A 23,885-nucleotide genomic window follows, 5' to 3' on the forward strand; every position below is an offset into this window, starting at 1 on the left:
ACATTTATTACTATCACATTTATTATTATCACATTTTCTCATGCCACAATATAACACACATACAATAAACATCAATGTTCAGTCTTTGAAGTCTGCTTGTGTATATATCTGAATAATCTCATATAGGATGTGATTGGGTGAGTTCATTTACCCGTCAGATGCAAAGCGCTTTAGTTTAATGGTGTTCATTACTGATGCTCCCATCAGGATTTTTACAGATGATATGATCCAGATACCAATCTTTTTTTGTTTAAACTTTAATCAGGAGATCATAAACAGTTAAATGTAAGCTCTCTGCTCGTGGTCATTGTTAATTGAGTTAAAATAATAGCAATGAGATACTGTTGGTTAATTGATGAATAAACAAGCGTAAAATATTTATTTTTAAATATCTTAAAAACAATAAAGAATCCTAATTAAGAGTAGACTAACACAAAAAATGATCCATATTAGGAAAAAGGCTAATAGCTTTCTAAGGAAATAGCGAACTAAGCTTAATGTCAAATTGATATTAAATGCAACCCATAGTAATTAAACATTATTTCATTTCTCATTTTATTTATATTTTATGAAATTATATATATTTTTTGTATTAAGTGATTTATTTATAACTAAGCACATTTTCTGTCTTTACATTTTAAGTTTTATTTTTGTTTGTTTATCAATTTTAGATGGGTTTCCCCAATACAGTGTTCCATGTCTGTTGATAATTAGTGTGTGTGTGTGTGTGTGTGTGTGTGTGTGTGTGTGTGTGTGTGTGTGTGTGGGGAGGGTATTTCAAAGCATGGCAACAAAAAATGGCAAATGTTGATTTTTCTAGTGATATCTGGCAACCGTGAATTTAAATGAAGTGAATTACGGTTAGTGAAGGAGTGTCCAGTGTCCTGTATGTTTACAGACTGAACAGTTGCTACTCTTGATTATGACTGGTGAGGAATTTTTTAATAAAGAAGTTTGAATTAAACCCACCTTGTAGCATTAGCATTATTAATAATTTACTCCGCACGGAGCCGCTGTTTCTACACGAGCAGCTCACAGTAGCGGTTCAGGTCATTTTGCGGGATCAATAAAAGATGGCGGTTGTGAGATCGGGAAGTTGAAGCGGATGATGTAGAGAGTTACTTGTCATCATAATGGCTTCTCTGCAGTATTTACACACTTGTTTGGTTGACTGAGAGGAGATGGAGAGCAGTGTGAAAGTAACTGTAGATGCATTTTGGACTTCCTGTAGTTTTTATTCCGATTGTATTCTACAACTCTGAACAGGTTACTCGCACCGGTGCGAATAAATATTTATTCACAGTCGCACAAAATACTTTTCAGTCACAAATGCGAGTGAAATGGTCGCACTGTAGAGCCCTGAGTTTATCTGCAAAGTTTTTTCCCGTTCGGCGCGATGACGTTTAATGTCCCCATTCAGCAGCATGTTAATGTCATGATTTCTCCCAGCTCAAAGTGCTGGAGCTCGAAGCGAAACTGGCCGCTAGAGGGCTAAAATCCTAACTCCGTTTCGGGGTTTTGGCAATACAAAATGACGTCATCCCTGGTCCGCTCTATGGTGATTGGCTGTAAGTGTAGGAAGCACTTGATTTGATCTATGAGCGAAGGACGAACTTTAAACGTTAATATCGAAGTCGATCATGTTCATTTAATCGTGGGCAGTCAAAATTGTAATCGCGATCGATATTCGATTAATTGTGCAGCCCTATATTTAAGTGTATTTGGCTTAAAGAATTTGATTTATCAACTTAAAATTCTTGAAGGTACTCGGTTTTACAGTGTATCCCTAACTTGTTTTTTCATTGCTAGGCTTCGGAAGAAAAGAGGCAGAGGGAAATAAAATTGGATGTAAACAGAAATGTTGACTTGCATGAGTGATATTTTAAGTAATCAGTTTACGTTTTGTAGAAATGTACACCTGGACGTAAATGTTGGAACATACAGATATAATATGCTTGCACTTAAAATACTGAAGATATGAGAACACAAGATGGGGTAATTTGTCAGCAAACATAATTTAACACTTTTTGAGTCTGGAACATAATCAAACAACTTCAGTGCAGCCCCAAGCTTGTGATATGTGAAATAAAGTCTAAATCCAAGATCCACAGCAGTCCGGTCATTTGTTCTTGCTTAATCATTTCAGTGTTCATGAAAACATTGTAGATATGTTTCAAAAATGCACGAGCACGCCACAGTTCATTTAACTATAAAGCTCAGAATTCCTGGCTATGCCACTGTTCATATTTGTTCTCATTCATTAACAAAAAAAAAACAAAAAAACAAAACCTACACCTGTAAACCTGCTTAGGAAAAAAACACTACTTAAAGCATTCTTCCTGAGTCTCTTGTCCTTGTCAACTTTCCAAGTATCCATAAATGTAGAAAAATGACTTCATGTCTAGTGCATTCATGTGTTGTGTACTTTTCTGCCTCCCACGTCTTTGTCGAAACCACAGTTTGGAATGACATCGATTTTAAACATCTCTTCTGAGTCACTGGAGCCAGAAAGCAACTGTGATGAATAGTAGCATTCGTGGAAAACTCTGCAAACATGTGCAGCCTGAAAAACAGTGGATTTTAAAAAAATCATTTCAACGTAACATGCATGTACATAACAAAGGAAAAAGAGTACATCATTGATTGTGTGGTATATTATAGCGAAATGGAGCTACCATTTCCCTTAGGGTTCTCTACTTTTGAATCTGCCGCTGTATTGGGATGAATAAAAATAAGTTTAATTAAATTACAGTCTTTATTCTGATCAATGGAAATGAGCTTGTGTGTGCTTTTAGCACAGAATAGCACTCCTAAAAATATTGTTGGCATAAATACAGCTTTAAGGGTAATTGATATAGGATAATTGTATAATATATCATGGTATTACAGAATCATGATTTGTATTGATTTATTTAGCTATGTATTAGGGGTGTAATGCCAATATCTATATTTAAATCAGATTAAAATTTGAAGTGGGCATGGCTTTTATTATGGCCGTGGTAGAAATGCCAACATGGTCAGAACGGTGTGTTCACATCAGTTGTACCTGATTTTAGTTATAGATATTTTCAATATCCATTGGCGTAATTTAGACCACCCTGACCCTGACTAGGCAGTTACTAAACAACGGCATGAGAGGAAAAATGTCTCGTTTGCACAGGATTCCAGTCCCAATGGATGGATCTACTTTCAACCAGAGTGAAAGCGAACCCGGCGAGCTTTCTTCAAACAACAAAGAGTGCACCTCGTATTTGTATCTTTTTAGAGCGTATGATCTGTGCATTCAAAATAATGTACTCATATTTGCTTACATCCCTACTATGCTTTTTTATTTCTCTGAGAGTGTAGCTGCTGAGCGTTTATTCACTCGTTCTCATCAGATTTATCCAGTTTTATCCGGTCAGGGTTCCAGGGTTATCTTGGAAACACTGGGTTTGAGTTGGGAATACACCCTGAATGGGATGGCAGTTCATCTTAATGCTTTATTATCGGTTAATAATTGGGAAATGGGTTATTTAGATAATTTTCAGTCAATTTACAGTTAACATTAGCCAACCTTAAAATTATTATACCGATTTTTAACAAATTGAACAGTATTACATATTAAAATTCTGTTGTTGAGACAAAAATAAACATCCCAGTGAAACATCTTCTATGCTAGATTTGATTGTTCATCTTTCCGGCATGACACATCTCGAAAACATTAATATTACCACTAAGACCAGTGTCTCAGAAGATTTCCCATACCAGGCGTATATTAAAAATGCATCCAAGACTTATGTAAATCTAACCGTCGATGGTGAAGGTCGTCTCCATGCCTGCATGGATGTGGTCTGTCACATGGCAGTGAAGGAGCCACGTTCCAGGAGTTCCAGCTACCAGTTCCACAGTCTTAAATGTTCCTGGGAACAAGTCATACACGTCAGCTCTGTGGGGGTGATCGGTCTGAGAGAGGAGAGAAGAGATATAAATTACAGAGTGGACTCTGTAGAACGTTTGATATAAAAACACATTGATATAGTTAAATAAACGTGTACCTTGTATATGAAGCTCTGAGCGTGAAAGTGTACTGTGTGCATGTCAATCTCGTTTCCCAGCCCCATTAAATACCACTCAGTCTGATCTCCTTGCTGCATCTTCAATCCATGCAGGTTAGCATACAGCTTTCCATTAATACCTGATTAGCATATGGTGAAAAGGACATCGTTAGAAATCATTTCAATTCAACTTGATTTGTATAGTGCTTTTATATACAATATACATTGTCACTAAGCAGCTTTACAGAGCTCTGAATGTAAATTTAGATCCCTAACGAGCAAACCAGAGGTGACAGCAGCAAGAAAAAAACTTCCTGAAGCTTTGTGAATAGGGTTTATGATTTCAATCGAATGCACTGACAGAAGTGACTAACCGTGCATCATGTTACTCTCCATAAATTTCTCGTCGTGTATATGAAAAGTTTCTGGGTCCTTGTGCAGGTATGTTTTTATATTGTCCTCCAGATACCAGGATTCGTTCTCATCAAACACCATGAAGAGCAGAGCGAATTCTTTATCCACATCGCTTCGGCTTCTGTCTTTGTCCAGAGTCCCTTTACGACACACTACCAATGGTCCAACCAGACCACTCGCCAAATCCTGTCCCAGTCCAACAGACACAATAAAAAATCAGACAAACATCAGCATGCATTATTTTCCTTTTAATGAAAAGAATAAAAACAATAAACTAGCCCTCTCCAGACACAGTGTTAATAACACACATCAAATAAGCATACAGCGTTGTACCTTGACGTAGTCAGCTGACGAGTAATAAGCAAAGGTTATGCAGTTGGGCTCAGTGCGTCCAGGACCTGAACTGATAGTCCAGTTATACCTTATAACATTACCTACAACACACACACACACATACACACACACACACACAAAATAGTATTTAGCATGCAAAGTACATTGCAATAATAAACTGCACCAACGTCTGCACAATGTATCAGAGATGTATCAGTAATAGTCGTCTGTGGTGTACCTGGAGGAACAGGTTCCAGGTGTTTCTCAATGGTCTTCACACCATGACCATGAACTGAATATGGCCTACTCGCTTTGTTCTTAAACACAACCTGGACCCTCTCACCAACCTCCATCCTGAGAATGGGACCTGGAAAAAAAAAGATGAAAACTACACTCTCGGTAGTAACACAAAAGACACCCCCTTGACCCTAGCAACAAGGAAACTTACAGTTTAGGACCTTTATTTCTGTGACAAGTAGAACAAGTAGAACAAGTAGAACCGTCTTCATTATTATTATTATTATTATTATTATTATTAAGATCCAACACACTGTTAGACTGAATCCCAAATTACTAATCACTACATGTGCTCATAAAATTACATGCATTTATTCAAGGCCTGCTTTCATTCAAATAGTATTAACAAAGCGAAATTTGCCCTAACCAACACAATGCTTTTTATTAAACCTAATGTGTAAAAACTGCACTTCTAAGGTCACAGGTTTAAAGTACCCAGAATGCCTAGATGCTCTTCATCAGGACCTCTGGGCTTCTTGGTTGCAAAGGTGTCATCTGTGTACTGACGGTACACCACCTTTCTGTATTCAGGGCCAATCTGGTTCGCAGATTTACTGAGGAAAACATTTCCAGGGCTGAGAGGGAGAAGGAAAAAACAGAAAAATAGAGAATAAACACTTTGTGTACAGATGTGAGACAGTATTTCATGTGTTATTCAGCTCTGAAGGAGTTTTGGATATCAGTGACCGACACTGACCTGTCATGTAGAGTCGTGTGATGTTTCTCCAACTCCCATGTCCGGTTTGGGGCATAGTTCCAAACCACTTCTTCAGCAGCTAAGTAGAAATATACATCAGGTTGGAAGGTCGTACCTTCCGATTGAGGTTTCTGGCTCGGTGTGCAGCTTTTGACGGTGTACAGCTGGAGCATGCCACCCCGGTAGTGATCAGTTGTACGACAGCTCAGCCCAAAAACACCTAGAGTCAAAGAGGAAAGTTGTAAAACGTCAGCAGATTAGAATGAATCAATGATGTCATTTAAATTCAGAAAGAAAAAAATACTTCTAGACATTTATGGACTATTTTTGATTATTATTATAATTTTTTTTAAAATAAGACTCTAGACTAGATTACCGTTGTTGTCTGGTATCATGGAGACGGTGACACTGGTGTGAGGAAACAGGCTGAGTGTGTCTTGCGTAGTTCTGTCCCGCTGAAAAGTGTTTCCCTGGAAGTAAACGCCGTGGAGATCCACCTCTGTGCCCAAGCCCAGCATGTGCCACACAACATGGTCCCCCTCACACAAATCAAGGCCAGGAAGATTCCCGTACATGAAACCGTTTACACCTGAGAGGGAACACACACACACACACACACACACACACACACACACACACACACACACACACACACACACACAGTGGGTTGAACAGAGTAAAGGAAGCTGGGCCTTTACATTGTAACAGACTAAATTAACATGTACAGATATATTGTACATATTACAATTTCATATTTGGTACACACACAGTGGCAGTGCTTACAGTGCATTTTGTTGCTCTCCTGAAATATTTGGTTTTCCTCGTCTGACTGATCACTACCAAACTCATCAATATTCTTCTGCAGGTACCAGCTTTCATTCTCGTCGATCACAGTGAAGAGTACGAAAAACTCTTTCTGCACCTCCGACCCTATATGCTACAGAACACGCATATACACATTCATGTTACTGAACGAACATCGACATCAGTGAGGCTTTGTTCAATTTCAAAGTAAATTACGTTCACTTGTGGAGACTCTCAGCTTAACTGCCAACATTCACCCGACACGCCACCCTCTCCCCCACCCCGTGTGAAGCCAACCAAACACATCTAACCACTAAGCCACTGTAACTCCGTTGCTGGAGTAATACATCAAATGAATCGATGACTGGGACGTGTATGGGAGAGTACCTGTCGACCACTCTCATCCAGAACTCCTTTCTTGCACACCTGTAACGGTCCCACCAAACCAGAGTTGGTGTCGCGGACAGGATCACTAGCTGAGTAATACAAATATGACAGGCAGGGTGGGTCACTGTCCGAGGGGCCTTCTCTCACCTGCCATCGATATGTAAATGTCTCACCTGGGGCCACACTGGCCCCTGCTTTCTGAGTACCTAAGGATGTCAAAATGAAGAGTAAGATGTCTTCACTTGACTGGAAAGGGTTATATATATATATATATATATATATATATATATATATATATATATATATATATATATATATATATATATATATATATATATGATATACATGCATGTATATAAGGGCATTAACAAATCTAAAGAGAACGTTTCCAATGTATTGTTTTCTCATTTGGAAAACCTAAGGTTGTGTATGTCTTACCATCCTGATATGTGGCCCCTTCGTAAGGTTTATCATATGACAGACCATGAGGTTGAATGCTGTAGTTTTTTGATGCCATATTCCGAAAGGTTACCACAATAACATCTCCAGATTCTCCTCTAATGACTGGACCTGTGGATTGTAGCAAAGATGCAGGGAACGTGACCCCCCGATACAAAAATTCACAATACTGTATTACAGAAGCGTACTCATTGTAATGCTATTATTTCAGGAGATTTCACAATAATGGCGATTTTCACATATGTTTAAATGAATATATAAAATGTGTGAATATTTGGTTTAATTTCTGCATTTTTTTCTCAACTAGAATGCCACTGGCTAACATTTGATGCCATTTTCATCATATCACACTCTGCATAGTAGCAGATGGGCTACATCCAGTCATTGCATGCGCATGTCTACAAAATAATGTTTACATTTACCCAGAAAGCCAAGATGATGTTCTGAGCCATGTTGCTCAGTCTTGGTGGTAAACGTGTCATCGTGGTATCCAATGTACCTGACTTTCCAGTAGCTCCCGCCCAGCCTGCCTTCCTCTTTACTGAAGAATTCTGCAGCATCACTGCAGACAGAGAAACATTAACCATACAAGTGCATTGTGCTCTAGATTGTTTCTTACTGAGTGTATGACTGTGTATATAGTTATAGAGTGAGTTATTGTGTGATCACAGAACAACTGCCTGTGAATATAGTCACCTTTCTTTCTCATCCAACCTTTCATTTGTGAATTGATTGATCCCAGAGGGGGCATAATTCCAAATCTGCTCTTCAGCAGCAATATAGAAATGTCTCTCATGGCCAGGAGTCACTGTGGGTGCCGCATCATCCTTCCCACATAAAGACACTTCATAGAAGCCCTGCATACCTGCTACTCAGCAGAGAGGAACAGAACCAAGGGGAAAATGGTGTAAGGCAGTGCTCTGATTCATAATCCACTTAAACATACATACTATTACACACATATCTAAAGGCAAGAAGGCGTTCGGGTGCATATATGATTTCTAATTTTGTTTAAAGTCCGTAATCCTCTACAAGGCTCATGCTATTTTTCTTTTGAAAACCAAACATGGTAAACAGACCAAAGAAAAGACCGAACCCTTTGATTTTAAACAAAAATATTTAAATCCTCTCCACTAAACAAAGGATATAACTAAATACGAATATATTATTCATATTGAATAAATAATGTGTTCTAAACAGATACTTTTTTTTTGCAAGCTTTTTTTGGGATCCCATGCCACAAAAAAACAAAACAAAAACACAATAAAACATTGTATAAACAGGAGGTTTTTACTTTCATACACGTGTTATCAAATGCTAAGATATAAAGTTTGAAAGACAAACAAACAGCATGTTGCGTGATGCATTTATAATGTTTTAGGCCACGCCCACTTCAGGTTTAGGTCTGAATACAGATACAAAAATTTGGAGCATTAAAAAGATAGCGCCATTAATTCACACTAAACGTATGGCTCTGTCGTCGGTATTCTCGTGTAATTTGTACTTTGACTGGACGATGTGTGCTTAATCTCTTTACTTTTAGTTTCTCCTCCCCAGGCATTTTGACAAGAAAAGAAAACATAAACTGCAAAAAAAACTGGCATGTTGCATGTTAAATCCACTGTGCAACTTATATTGAAAATAAACCCACCCAGGAATAAATACCTTGCATGTGGTCATTAACCTGGCAACTTAACATCCATTTTCCTGTTGTCATGGGAACCATTTTTGCCGTGACAAAAGTGGCAGGAAATAGGCTGAGCACATCAGTACGGTGACCCCGGTCAAGCAGAGTGTGGCCATGGAAGTAGGCAGAATGAATATCCACTTCATTTCCAATGCCGAAGAGATGCCAAGACACAGTGCGTCCGACACACACGTTTAACGGTGGCAAGTTACCAAAAACATAACCGTTGATTGCTGGAGAAAGAGAGGAAACCATTTAGGGAAGTTAAACCCGAAACCACATGACACACAGTGAATTTGCTGTGAATTAAAAGATGTTTCCATACTGAAACTCAGAGAATGGACTTCCCCCTTCAACTTTGAATCTATCTACAGTACATAAACCCTGCTTTTGTATCACACTTTTAAAAAAATGAGTCTTGGATACACTTATTTAACCCTTTGATTAGACACTGCTCTTAAAACTGTTTACCGTGCATGAGGTTGCTCTCATGAAATTCTTCATTGTCTTTAAGATTAACAGCATCAGGTATGAACCTCTCAATGTTGTTTTTAAGGTACCAGCTCAGGTTTTCATCTACCACGCTGAACATCAGGAAGAACTCCTGATCCACATCAAAGCGTCGAGTTCCCGAGTTGTCTAGGACTCCTGAGAGCAGAAGAATACAAGTGTTCAAGCATATATGTTTGTATGGGTAAATACTTAAACACTTTTGGGTGTTTCCCTAAATTTACCCTTATTGCAGGTGAGCAGAACTCCAATAAGTCCTGATGCAATGTCTTTAGGTGCATCGACATGGGAGTGGTAGATCCAGGTGAGGCAGGAGGGGTCAGATTTGGTAGGGGCAAACTCTTCTGTCACGCTCCAAGTGTACGTATAGCTTTCACCAGGACCCACAGAATCATCTTTTTTATTTCGACCAGATGTACCATCCGGATATAATGCACCTGGTAAACAGCACACATTGTGGTCAACGAACATTCTTTCTAAAATCTAGAGAACTCTGGAGGTGTAAGCACACTTAATATTGCTTGGCAAGATTTCATGTGTAAGTATCTGGGTAAAGGTTACACAGTGAAGGATCATAGCTAACTAGCCAGCTAGTACTGAAAAAAATACTAAAGAAAATGCCACCTCAACTCAAAGTTCCCCTTTTCTGCTGTGAAAGGTACCATTTTAGCGCTGACAAAAGTGGCAGGAAATGGGCTGTGCACATTTGTACAGTGAAGGTTGAAGGTGGAAAAGCAACAGTCTTTCTGAAACCTAGAGAACTCTAGAGGTGTAAGCTCAGTTAGCATTTTTTAGCAAGACATGTCATGTGTAAGTATCTGGGTAAAAGTTACACCAAGAACGATCATTAGCTAACTAATACGGTGTGTTCGATTAAAGCTCTGACTAAGCTTTCCTACTCCAACTCAAAATTCCTACTCAGAAACTCAGGAAGGTCTCCTCAACACTGAGTTTGTGATGTCAAATGAACATGTCTGCTCACAGCATTAATGGAGAACAAAGTAGCACTTATTTACTTTTAAAAGGGTTATACCTTGTATAGATCAGTCAATCTAGTAACATATTAGCTTATTAAATCTAGAACATAGATGATACATTTTGCTATTTTGAGGAGGTAAATACATCACTTGCATCACTACCATTAGCTAGTTGGATTGTCGCTGGTGAAAGACAAACACAGATGTTTTTCTGTACTTTGTAGCCTGAATCAAAAATGAGGACTCCACACATCCACGTTGAACACAGCATGAGCTAGCCAATTTTCTTTGCCAAATCTACACATCTTGAATTAAACAAATGTTTAAAAAAAATCAGCAAGTCTATTATAAACACTTATTTCTGAGTTTTATTTATGCTTAGCATTTTATGCTCATAGGAAACCAATAACAGTTAGACAAACCCAAATGAGGTCTAAGTGAGAAATGCCTCTAAATCAGACTTGTTTTAGAATAGCAGAATTCTACATAATACAAACTGTGTTATCATTAAAGTAGTACAATAGGCATAAAAAAGACAAATATATTTTTATATACATTTATAGTGTAGCTCAAAGAGCTTTACATTGTGACGTAAACAACAGAGAAATGGAGAAACAAAATAAAAAATCCAAAATAAAATCATTAAATAGTTATATAATAAAAGTGCACTAAATAACAGTGAGAAAAAGGTGAAAATAAATTCTACACAATATCATAATTAAATTAATATAATACATATATATATATATATATACATACACACACACACACACACACACACACACACACACACACACACATATATATATATATATATATATATATATATATATATATATATATATATATATACAATAAATTCTAAAGGCAGTCAGTGGAGTACTGTATATACTATAATAAAGTGCACTAGTAGGTATTACTGGTGATATTCATGTTAAGCCTATGAGTTTGATATTGATCAAGATACTGTAGTTTTGGCTTTCTAACAATCAACAACAATTTCCCAGTCTGTACAGGAGTGTTTTTGCGATTGTTACGGCCCAAAATGCTTGATTGTGCTGCGGCTTTTTGCACAATTTGCGATGCAATTTGCTGAGTTTTTTTGTTTTGCACAGTCTTTTGCGGTGATGTTTGTCAGTAAGTTGGTGTTGGAGACCTTTTAGCTGTACTCATGTTCAATGCACGTGAATCGAAGAGGGCTTTGGCTGAATGCGCGTCGTGATGACGGGACATTACGCGATCTGGCCCAAAGCTTTGAAAAAGCTGCGGTAATTTAGAAAAACTGCAAGCTCCTCCGAATATTGTGGCGTTTGCTTGATTTTGTGTTAATTTCTGCAATCGTAAAAATAAACAAAACCCTGGAGGGACTGATTTCCTACAAATGAAGATTTCCTAAGAATGAAGCTTACCCTAACTTTCAAACTTATTGTGGGCTGGCTTGTACAAGTTCTTATGATTTTAATAGCATTAACAATAAGGAGTAAACTAGGTAGGAGACCCACAACCTGGCTTCTTGGGCATGAGAAATGAGATCTGGGTGTTGTCGTTGTTGAGCTCTTAATGCTTTGCACTCAGTGTAAGATGCATATTTCTGTAGTCTTGACATGCTTCAAGCTTTTCTCACCGTGTTTGTCAGGCTATATTTCTTCTGCCTGATTGTTCGGACTCTCAGAAAACACCACAGAGGTTGGATTTCTGTTAGGTATTCCTTCAAAACATGCTTCCTGGGTAAGCTGGGGAGTTTTCCTTTAAACTGAATATCCCTGCTTTCGAAATTTTTTTACAGAGTTTCCCATTGGACTGAACTTTGGCACCACTGTCAACAAGATTGCCTAGTCAGAGTGTTCAAGTGAGATGTTGAGATAAGCGCTGACTACGTAAGTCAATGGCAGTAAACGCATTCACAAAAACTACACACCTGGACAATGAGCAAACCTACAGTATAATTAAGGAAGACAACTACTGACGGGAGTAAAGAAAAACTAACATAATGTGACTTATTAAGAGTTTATACTGTCAGAACAACTTGTGAACAACCTTGGCATAGATTCTACAAGTCCCTGGAACTATACAGGGGGAATTCTTCCAAAGATATTCCCTCATTTGGTGTTTTGATAATGGAGGAATCTACCATACGTATTCAAACGGGACGACAGCTGGTGAATGTGAAGGCCATAGCAAATGTTTACGTCACTTTTATCCTGGTCAAACCATTCAGTGAACCCTCGTGCCCTGTGGATGGAAGCGGGGTCATCCTGGAAGAGACCACTGCCATGGGTAGAAATGTTTCAACACAGGATAAAGGTGAACAGTCTGAAGATTTGCTCTGATACTTCATTATACCGGGACAAGTGGACCTGAAACTGTGTCAGCAAAATAAATAAATACCCCCACACACCATAACACAGCTACTGTTTTTTTTACCTTTAACTTGTCGCCCATCTACTTTTGCACAACATGAAAAATCAACAGGATTTTTTTCTGCATTTTTTTGGCATTCGTTTGGAGGGCTTTTCTTTTTAGTGCACTTTCCCTTTCTGCTCCACATCACCACTTCTTGTCCATTCTTCAGTGCATATACATTCTGTATTTATCCATCTACACAACAAACCGGGGACACCCTGGACGGGGTGCCGACCCATCGTTAGGCATAATCGCACACTGACCCATTCACACACTATAGGTAATTTGGAAACACCAATCAGCCTCCAACACATGTCTTTAGACTGGCGCAAGAAACCGGAGCACTCAGGGCGGAGGCAGGAATCAAACGGTCAACCCTGGAGGTACAAGGCAGACGTACTAACCATTAAGCCACCATGCCCCACATTCTATTTTATGTTAATTTTGTTTATTTTTATATGGGTCAAAATATCTTGGAAGTGAAGGCTTTGGCAACCATTTGGTGGCATCGCATGCAGAAAAAAAAGTGTACCAGGCAAAATCAGGTGCAAAACAGGTCAGGCCATTGGGATTTCTCCTGAGGAGTACAGTTATACTCAGTGTAAAAAAAAAAAAAAGGTCCATCCATATTATAAATATATAAATATATTTACAGCAAATCGTTATGTCTTTCAAAATATCAAATAAATCAATAGAAATAGTGGGAGGCCTAAAGTACTTTGGCGATTAGCCTTAAAAGGACAAACAAAATCAATACAAAAACAGTTGTACTAAAAGCAAAAAATGCTCTCGATATGAGAGCTATGCTCAGCTTCTCTTGGTCTTAGTATAGTTTGTCACAACTGTGTAGGTGGGGCGTGTGCTGTGGAGCGACGGAAGGTTTGCAGTTGGCGGATGTATGAGTAGGAAAAACAGATGTGTACTCGATAAGTGAAAATATTGATCTGTTGACAGTTAAGAAAGTCACACTGCAGTGTAATCAGATCAGAGATCGAGGTGATGTCTGTATGAGCACATTGAACTGCTTATACACTCTGTCAACTGCATACAAAGCTCTGCAGCTCAGTTTCAAAGTAAACCATTCACTATGCGATATAACACCAGACCACATACATGTTGCTGAAATATCCACTGCAATCCATTGCAAATGTTTGCAAAAAGTCACTCCCACACTCGATCAGACATTATAGCTGACAAAGCACAGAACACGCTTAAAAAAACAACAAGAGAGACCAGTCCTACCTTCAGAATCCTTCTTGTAGAAGACTCCATGAGGATGGACTGAATATGGTCGAGATGCAAAGTTTTTCATGTGTACTACGATGTCATCACCCACTTCTGCACGGATCACAGGTCCAAGGAAGCCCAGCCACTCTGGTTTGAGGATCTCACTAGAGAAAGTCTCATTTGTGTACTGCTTATACACAGCTTTTTTATACACCCCTCCAATCCGTGCTGGACCACTGTCCAGAAATATAGAGGCATGCCTTTAGAGATGAGAGGAGTAACAAAAAAAAGAGGAAAAAGTAGTCATACATGTGTTGGCCATCATGAATCTGTGAGTTTAATTTAATTGCAGATGAAAATCAGTTTTAATGGTTGTTTCATGGTTATAAAATGATTATTGCACATTAATTAAACCATATGATGGTATCTAAGATGCCTTAAAATGGTAAATAAATAAAAACAACAACAGGGTAGTATTTAAAGTAATGATAAATCAAAATGATGTTGGTCAATGAAAGAGAATCTTAAGTGAAAATGTAAGGCAGTGTAAAATAGCTTAATAGGCTTTTCCTGTGTAGAATAAACCAGAAGCTGCACTGAAATAGTGGTAAGAGTGGAGCTTAACTGTGTAAAGAGACAGGAATGGATTATGATCAACTCCAGCCAAAAAGGTTTGGCTTCTCATAATCCATCCCGGCCCGTTTTCCAGTTAATCACATCCCTAACCACTGTCAGTTGAAAATGAGATCTGGATTCGCATAAGATTACTTAGGATAAGGCTAAGTGTCTGTTAATGAGATACACCCAGAGAACCTGACACCATACTGATAGCACTTGGGGGTTTTCCAACTGTAGCCTATGGCAACGTTTAAAGTGCTCATTAGCATTAGAACTAGTCTTAGACAAACATGGTAAAACCTTGCACTATTCTAATACTGACCCATTTTCTTTATCTCACTTTCTCAAAGGATCATAGCAGAAAATAATTCTGATTCAGATGTAAAAAAACACAAAACAGGCTAAAGTCAGAGTCTTGGCCATGGAAGGCAGAGCCGTTGCTTGGGAGGTCTGGGCCCCCTGAAAAAATATTGATGCAGGCCCTCATCGCCCTCCACCCATATCATATATGGCATAATATGATCTGATATATGCCATGTAAGCATAGAGATTTCTAGCAAAATAATTAAACAAAGTTTTAAATGTTTATATCAAAACAACGACATTAAGCCATTGATAACTTATGAAACATAATTTAAAGCCCTAAAGCAATTATTCAAAACAAGCTAATAAAATAATAACAAAAGACAATAAATAAATAAATAAAATAATAAAACAAAACAAATAATAACAATAATAAAAAAGTACCAACAATATAAAATAAAAAGTCTGGTGTATGTCATTCCAGGTCTGGCGTCTAACAGCTGCAGTAAACGTTCAGAAATGGAAAAGAATGCATTCAAACGTAAAATAAAACCACTTTAATGACTCCATGTGTGCTACTGCATAATATATTATTACAAAAAGCTAATAAATGGCTCCATCCAAGAGAAGTGAGTTGTATCCGCTTTTTCTTGACAGTATTGTTATCTTAAGACATGTCACATCAGCAGCCGGCAAGTCTGTAATCCCTGTAATCTCTCCCCCCAACCCCCCATCCCCCGAGTGTTGTACAAACCAACTCTATTTACATACAAACGCAAAAAGACGGGGACTTTGAGCACGTAATCGTTCAGTCATGTAATGAGAAAATGATGTGATGGTACTGGCAGTGGGTAAGGTGTCCTATTCCTGTGAAAGTAAATCTGTCAATGGAATGATCATGACACGGCATCCCATCACATTGACATCCCTAAAGTGCACTAACCTGTCTTGTTAAAGAAGGTCATGATAGACTGGGATCCAGCAATTCTCCTGGCCTCCCTCTCCTTCTTTACATTACGTTTATGGTACCCAGATTTATGTTCCTCCCCCCTCCTTCAACTGTTCTCAGAGCAGCCTCAACTCTCATTGGTGTTGTTCACTGGCAGGGGTGGGACTTACAACTTTATTAGCTAGAGGCCTATGTAGTACTATATATATAACTACATTTAAATTACATTTACGTTTATTCATTTAGCAGACACTTTTATCCAAAGCGACTTACAAATGAGAAAATACAAGCAAAACTACTATAACTACTGGAATAAAGATTTAGTAGGGCCCCCTGGCCAGTGGGGGCCCCAATAATTGAAACCACCTTCCACCCCACTAGTGAAGCCCTGATGGAAGGTGTCACCAAATCTATAGCTATGCACAAAACTTAAAGGCAGGAATTAGGTTAAGGATTATTTATAACAATGCCACACAGCTCTGTATTCACTGTTCATTCACTGTTTTGTATTGTGTAAATAAATCTGTCGTTTATTGTACCAACATCTGTGTTTGGAATTTCTCCTGTTGTGTCACTAACTAGCCCCAGACAGAATTACAGGCCACAGGATGCCTCAGGGGTGGTCTTAAGAATGACAGGAAAAGCTAAGTAGCTCTGTGGGGGTGGGGTGGGGATGGACAGGCTTTTTTTTTCAGGTGGGAAAAATGTACACATGATCCCTACATGTAAGGAAGTAAGGAATTAATCCCGAAAAGCTGTTCTGTTATGGGAAATATTCCATTACAGGGTGATGGATTATTTTCTTATAACAGTTATGTTTTGTCCTGCTTATAATTTGGCAAAAGTTACAGTTTTAAATGCATTAACGAATGACACCACTGTCATGCTTTTTAACCATTTATAGTTACATTTAATGTTGTACCATGTCTGTGAAATAAGTTTGTTCCTGTTATCACTTACGTTATAAACAGCTATAAACAGCTGTTCCCTAACCAGCGTCTGTTTTTCTCTCTCCTGAAGTTAATTATAACCAGAAACGTGAAATCCTCTGTCCTGAAGACTTTCCCATGGAGGAAAACAAACTGATTGTTACAAAGCGCTGACACTGAAGACTCCATCCATAAATGATAAATAAATGCTTTTGTACAGCAAACATCACCATTATAGGTTCTCTTTCTTAAATAACAAACACACTATGAGAAAGTATTACTGCATGAATCTCTGTTTCTCAGGTATTATTGAAATGATACGGTTATTACAGGTCTCGAAACACTTAAATGTTACAAACCGTACCTTTAATGCCATGCTGTTTTGTGCTCAAGCATCAAGTCACACATGCATTAAGCTTGGCTGCATTATATACAATGTTAGGTGCATCCTGCTCTCAGGATATTTAGATAAGAATCTAAAACAAGACGCAAAATTGAGAGACTCATACCAAAAACAGGAAGGCACAGTTATATTAAAACTGAGAGGCAAACAAAAGCGGTTCAGAGTAAAACACCTTTTCATCCTGATACTTCCAATTCTCACAATGAGCTTCTGCATATTTGGCTCCCTTTCTGTTTCTGTAGCTGGTCTCACATGTGTACTATAAACATTGCACAGCCCAAAAAACAGTTCACCCTTTCTCCAGTAAATAATCTCACATCGATAATGTAGATGTGTACCTAAAAACCTCTTCTGTAAACATAGCTGTTCAGAGTAATAATTCAGAATCCAGTTTTCACCCACAACAGGGTGGATTCCCTTTCGAGTCTGGTTCCTCTCAAGGTTTCATTGTCATTTTATTTCATTAAATCGTCTTACACATGTGACGTCATTAGAAGTCTAAATACATCCGGATTTCTGAACATCTGTTTTGGGAGAATGTCTGTTGTTAAAGGCGGGGTCAGAATATGAACTGAATTGAAGATGCAGAAGGTTGGAGGCACATGCATGTATGAGAACTTTAATATCACACTCAGAGAAGATTTATTCTTTTTTTTACAGATATTTTTCTTACTTTGTGATAATGAAAAAGCACGCATAAAATCAACACTATAAATACACTATATGCGTCTATATGTCTTGTTTACACTAAACAACATAAACAACAGAAGAAAATGGGAAAAAAACTGCTTTGTGTACAACTACTACTACTACTATTACTACTACTACTACTATTAATACTACTACTACTACTACTACTACTACTACTAATAATAACCCACTTGAGATGTGCAATGATGTCTATTGGCTTTTTAATCGCGATTCTGAATACTGAATGCAATACTTTTGAACTCACTCGTCTTGGTCGATTTGCAGGCCATTGATTAGATTCTTTCCGCTTGGTGCGTAATTCCAGTCCACTTCCTGAATCCCGATATAATATATCCTTTGAAGACACCGGCCCAAGCCGAGCACGGTCAGAAACGTCAGAGAGAAACTCAGAACGCTTGCATCCATTGTAGGAAGAGTCGCAGATGAGCGGAGTGAACCGTGTTTTGCTTTTCCGCCAGATCGAAAAGACGCGAATGAGACGAGCAGAAACGCACAGCCGCTCTGCCAGCAGTTGGCAGCATGTGTCAGAATGTAAGCCACGCCCCTCCGCTTTGCGTCACCAACCAGCTGGCAACTTGTTTCAGAAATATGAAACTGAAAGTAAGACGAGCGCGCCTTAACTTGTTTTTATTTCTGTGATGGAACAGCGAACAGCCTATCCCCAAGGGGATTTTGGGTACTTTCTACGCAACCGGAAAAGCATTTGAAGGAGGGCCTCCCTGTTATTTCCTGCCTTCCGTTATCGGCAGGACTCTTATTGTTCTTATCCTTCTTATTCTTCTTCGTGCACGGTGGCTTAGTGGTTAGCACGTTTGCCTCACACCTCCAGGGTCGGGGGTTCAGTTGCCCTGTGTGTGCGGAGTTTGCATGTTCTCCCCGTGCTGCAGGGGTTTCCTCTGGGTACTCCTCCAGTCTAAAGGCATGCATGGTAGGCTGATTGGCATGTCTGTAGTGTATGAATGGGTGTGTGAGTGTGTATGTGTATGTGCCTGCGATGGATTGCCACCCTGTCCAGGGTGTACCCCGCCTTGTGCCAGATTCTCCCTTAGATAGCCTCCAGTATCCCTGCGACCCTGAAGGATAAGCAGTATAGAGGATGGATTATTATTATTATTATTACAGCACATTTTATTGGCCAGGTAAAATCTCCCATACAATCAATTTGTGTGTGTGTGTTTGTGTGTGTTTGTGTGTGTGCGCGCGCGCGTGTGTGTAAAAGTATCATTCCATTACCCATCGTAAAATGATTCCTCAACCCCACTGACCTCACTAATGCTCTTGTGGCTGAATGAGCAAATCCCCACAGCCACATTCCAAGATCTAGTGGAAAGCCTTCCCAGAAGAGTAGAGGTTATTAAAACAGCAAAAGGTGAGACTGGATCCGGTATGAGATGTTCAAAAAGCACATACAATTGTGATGGTCACGTGTCAACAAACTTTTGACCACATAGTGTACATTCTCATATAACTTTACTATAGTTAATGAATTATTCTCTATAGTTAAAAAAAAATGCTAAAAAACCCCCCCAACAACCCAGAGTGGTTAATCTTAGCAATCCTTAAAATGTAGTGAATCTATTATATGTTAAATATATGAGACCATTTTAGGACCTGAGAGGCATTTAGAGAAGTTGCATGTTTTACTTGACTACTTAATTTACTTGATACTACTTGATACTACTCTCATTAAAATATATTGATGTTACAAATATAGAAAATGCTTGTGTTCACATATCTGTCCTGTTTATCTTGGGGTCGCTGTACAGGTCAGCCACAGGAATTTAGTTTCCTAACTTCTGCTTAAGAGACTCTAAATCATAAGTGCTGTGCTCAAGATGAGACTTGACTTATTTGGCAGATTTCCTGTTTAAAACATACTTTAAAAAGCTGATAAGAGCAACGGTTATTTCCAGATCATCGGTGACTCAAAGCTCTTTGTCTCTAGGCAACGGGTTTGGGGAATACAATGTTTATACAATGTGTAATACAATGTTTAGGAATGTACGAAGCTCTCCTATTGTCTATCTCATTGTTTACCCCATACAGCCGAAAGGAGGACATGTGGCCTGTCCGTGACGTTTTTTGAAGTCTGTTGTCTTTGTCTGAGTTGATTAAACAACCCCCCAAAAAGCAAGAAATTCTCTGATAATACTCAGACTCATTAAAACACCACTGAAGCACTTAGATGCAGTCAAAGAGCAATAAAATGACAGTTTAATGCGTATAAGTCTAACTTATCTAATGTAAGAGCCAATAAGGATAAAGTTCATGGACAAAAAAGCCTTTATTGAGCTGTGAGTTGAAACTGACCACAGTGGCAGGAGAGTGCACATAGAGGTCCTCTCACACAGCCATTCAGAGCAACGGTTTTGTAATTTTACACCGGTCTCTCAAAACTAGGCCAGAACAACATAACTGATACTCTGTCTGGAGAGAACTAGGCCTGCACTGTGCGTAACAAGAGTCAGTGTTATAAACAGCAATTTGTTCTTAATGTCTAAATAATTATACTAATACTACTACTGCCAATACTACTACTACTACTACTACTACTACTAACAATAAGAAAAACCCTAACTGAATTCCTAGAAATAAGTACATTCTTACTAATAAGTACAACTAACACTGCATTCTTTGGACCAATGACATAGATGCACCATTTTGGTTTTCTGCAATCTTTATATAATAATAATAATAATAATAATAATAATAATAATAATAATAATAATAATAATTATTATTATTATTATTATTGTTGTTGTTGTTATTGCTGTTGTTGTTCTTGCTGTTACTGTTATTAAACCACATCATTTAGCAATAATAATAATAATAATAATAATAATAATAATAATAATACAGTGGTTATGTTATCAATTTTGTTATAGTTGTTGAAGTTGTTACTCATTCATCCTCAGTTTTACAAAAATTAACTAATTTATTAGTAGTGTTAACCTTATTAATTAAGATGACCTTAACAGGGTCAACACAACTAATCTATCACAAGGTATATTAAAGAACCAAAGTAAATCGCAAATGAATGAACTGTAAATGTATATATGCAAATGTATTTAACAAAATAAGTCACAAGATTCAGAATAGGCCAAAAGTAAAGACGCATTCCAGGAGAATTTCCGTTCTGTTGCAATTCAGAGGTAGGAATCTTTTATTCATCCCATCATTCATGGCTCTCCCCCCCCCTCAGCCTTTCATTTAGTGCTGCTGCACTGCTGAATAGGGCCGAAATGACAAATACGTGTAATTGTTTATTGTCAGTGTAAATGTGGAAGCCAACATTATGTTTGCTGGATATAAATGGAGAGCGCACAAATACACTACGATACACAAATACACACAGAATCTGTAAGGCAATGACACGGACATCTGCTGCTAAATCTCTGATCTCAGATTTACTCTAAAGCTCAATAACATAAATACGAGGAATAAAATGCTCCAACAAATAAGAATGAAAGTGCATGACAGCATGCGTACAAAAAGTTTGAAGATGCATTTACTAAAGAACATGTAGCTTTGATTTATCTTTCTATATAACCATATTTTTTTTGGTGTAGCGATGTACTAATGAATCATTTCCCATTATAAGTATGTAGAAGGGTTCTTTTGTGGTGGGAAATGGTTATTCAGGTCATTCTCATGAGTCAGTATCTCTGTCTTAGACTTATAGTCAGGGATCATTATGCTTTTTTGTTACAAACACATATACTGGATAATGGTATTAAATCTTTCCCCACATTCCCAAATCTCCTTTACATTATTAGCCCAATAGCTTTCAGATATCTCATTGTCCTTGATACCTAAATGTACATATGCAAATCTGGTAATAAAATCAGATTTTTATGGATCTTTTATGACAAACGGTCACCAAGGCCTTTGTTCCCCAGATGACCACGTGTACAGAAAAGTGGGCTAAAATACACCAAGATTTGCTGAATCTGCATTTTACTTTAGATAATCAAATTTCACATGCTTATGTAAGATTACAGAAGTTTATTTTACTGTAGAGCCATAACTGTTTATCAGAAACATATTATTAATCGACATCTTTCCTCCTCCTGAGACTCCTGAAAATCTCCACTAGGAGTTTGATCAGTATTTCAGGAATTCAGTTCCTGAACACATGATGACCACCTATAGAGATCATGCTTACAAAGTGTTTTATTCCAATATACAGTTTATTCCATTTAGTTGTTCTATAATAAATGTTTAGGTTTTAAAATTTTATTCTGTGTGGATTATGGTTAAAAAATAAATGAAATAAAAACACTGTAAAAACAGTTGCCAGTGAAAATATCTTAAATGAGCAAATATTTATAATGAAATTATGATAAAATAAATAGAAGATTATTAGTCTAGAAGACTATTTCTAGACATATTTGCTAATTTTACAGCTGAAATAATCTGGTTCAATTGGTGGATAGGCAATAACAGCAGAAAACCACGTGCTAAAATGCTACAGTGGCCACAGACTCACTTAAACCTGGCAGCTGTATCCAGTTACATGCCCACTATAGCCTCAGATTCCTGTTTTTGGCTGACGGGAATAGAACCCGATATGGTCTTCTGCACTAGTCGCACACTTCACCTCATGGATCGATGTGTTGTCCATCCATTAATCTTCTATACCGCTTTATCCTTTTCAGGGTCACAGGGAACCTGGAGCCTATCCCAGGGAGCATGGGGCACAAGGCGGGGTACACCCTGGACAGGGTGCCAGTCCATCGCAGGGCACAATCACATACATGATCACATACATGTACACTCACACACCCATTCATACACTACGGACACTTTGGACATGCCAATCAGCCTACCATGCATGTCTTTGGACTGGGGGAGGAAACTGGAGCACCCGGAGGAAACCCCGCAGCACGGGGAGAACATGCAAACTCCACACTCACAGGGCGACGGTGGGAATCGAACCCCCGACCCTGGAGGCGAATGTGCTAACCACTAAGCCACTGTGCGCCCTCGATGTGTTGTACATTTTTAATATGCTTTTCTGCTCATCTTGGTTATATAGAGAGGTTATTTGAGTTTCTGTAGCCTTTCTGTCAGCTTTGGCTATTGTCCTCTGACCTCTCAGCAACAAACCACTAACTGCGTCCGTACTGCTGCTCACTGGATGTCTTTTTGGTTTTGTTTTTATCACCATTATGTGTAAAATCTGTTGTGTGTGTGTGTGTGTGTATGTGTGTGTGTGTGTGTGTGTGTGTGTGTGTGTGAGAGTGTGTGTGTGAGAGAGAGAGGAAATCTGATGTGTACAATCTGTCCAACAGTCAAACAATCTTGCCATATCAATAACATTAATTGGTGTAGGAAATAAAATATATTTGACAGTTCCACTGAGACAAAAAAAAGATTTCTTACCATAGGAGCTGGCTGCTAAAAAACGTAATTGAGCAAACTAAGGAAAACATTTTCATTTAATTTGATATAAGGGGTAATTAAATAGAAATGAATCATAATATTGTAGTGTAATTACTGAGTAACACTGAGTAATTAGTGAGTAATTAGTGAGTAACACAATAATATTTGACACGTATTTAATCAGCGGTGCTGTATGCATGTTATATTAGTGCTATGCATCTACAAAAGACAGGTACATCAGGATTTCTCTGAACCCTGATCTGTCAGCAAGTTTGTTTTATGTTTTCATATATGGCTTCTTGAGAGTAGGCACTAGATAACAGCAATAACTCAAATCCTGTGTCATGTTTTTACT

At 38.2% G+C, this 23,885-nt stretch overlaps 1 protein-coding gene across 2 annotated transcripts; it reads right to left on the reverse strand.

The window, feature by feature from the left end:
* Nucleotides 1-1,859: 1,859 nt before the first annotated feature.
* hephl1a (hephaestin-like 1a) lies at nucleotides 1,860-18,765 on the reverse strand. Of its 2 annotated transcripts, XM_017453708.3 has the most exons (20): nucleotides 18,390-18,765; nucleotides 14,248-14,492; nucleotides 9,850-10,062; nucleotides 9,587-9,763; nucleotides 9,094-9,348; nucleotides 8,125-8,296; nucleotides 7,851-7,990; nucleotides 7,408-7,539; nucleotides 6,970-7,175; nucleotides 6,562-6,715; nucleotides 6,155-6,367; nucleotides 5,779-5,998; nucleotides 5,517-5,656; nucleotides 5,023-5,151; nucleotides 4,785-4,885; nucleotides 4,412-4,637; nucleotides 4,038-4,177; nucleotides 3,792-3,945; nucleotides 2,676-2,711; nucleotides 1,860-2,563 (listed from the first exon to the last, which is right to left on the reverse strand). In XM_017453708.3, the coding sequence occupies exons 1-20, from the start codon at nucleotides 18,548-18,550 to the stop codon at nucleotides 2,496-2,498; spliced, it is 3,282 nt and encodes a 1,093-aa protein (XP_017309197.1). In that variant the 5' UTR covers nucleotides 18,551-18,765; the 3' UTR covers nucleotides 1,860-2,495. The 2 variants fall into 2 exon arrangements, with proteins under 2 accessions (XP_017309197.1, XP_017309198.1); XM_017453709.3 differs by lacking the exon at nucleotides 2,676-2,711 and having other exon boundaries at nucleotides 18,390-18,762.
* Between the last annotated feature and the right edge of the window lie 5,120 nt (nucleotides 18,766-23,885).

This window comes from Ictalurus punctatus, chromosome 23 (genome assembly GCF_001660625.3).
Source record: "Ictalurus punctatus breed USDA103 chromosome 23, Coco_2.0, whole genome shotgun sequence".
NCBI lineage: Eukaryota > Metazoa > Chordata > Actinopteri > Siluriformes > Ictaluridae > Ictalurus > Ictalurus punctatus.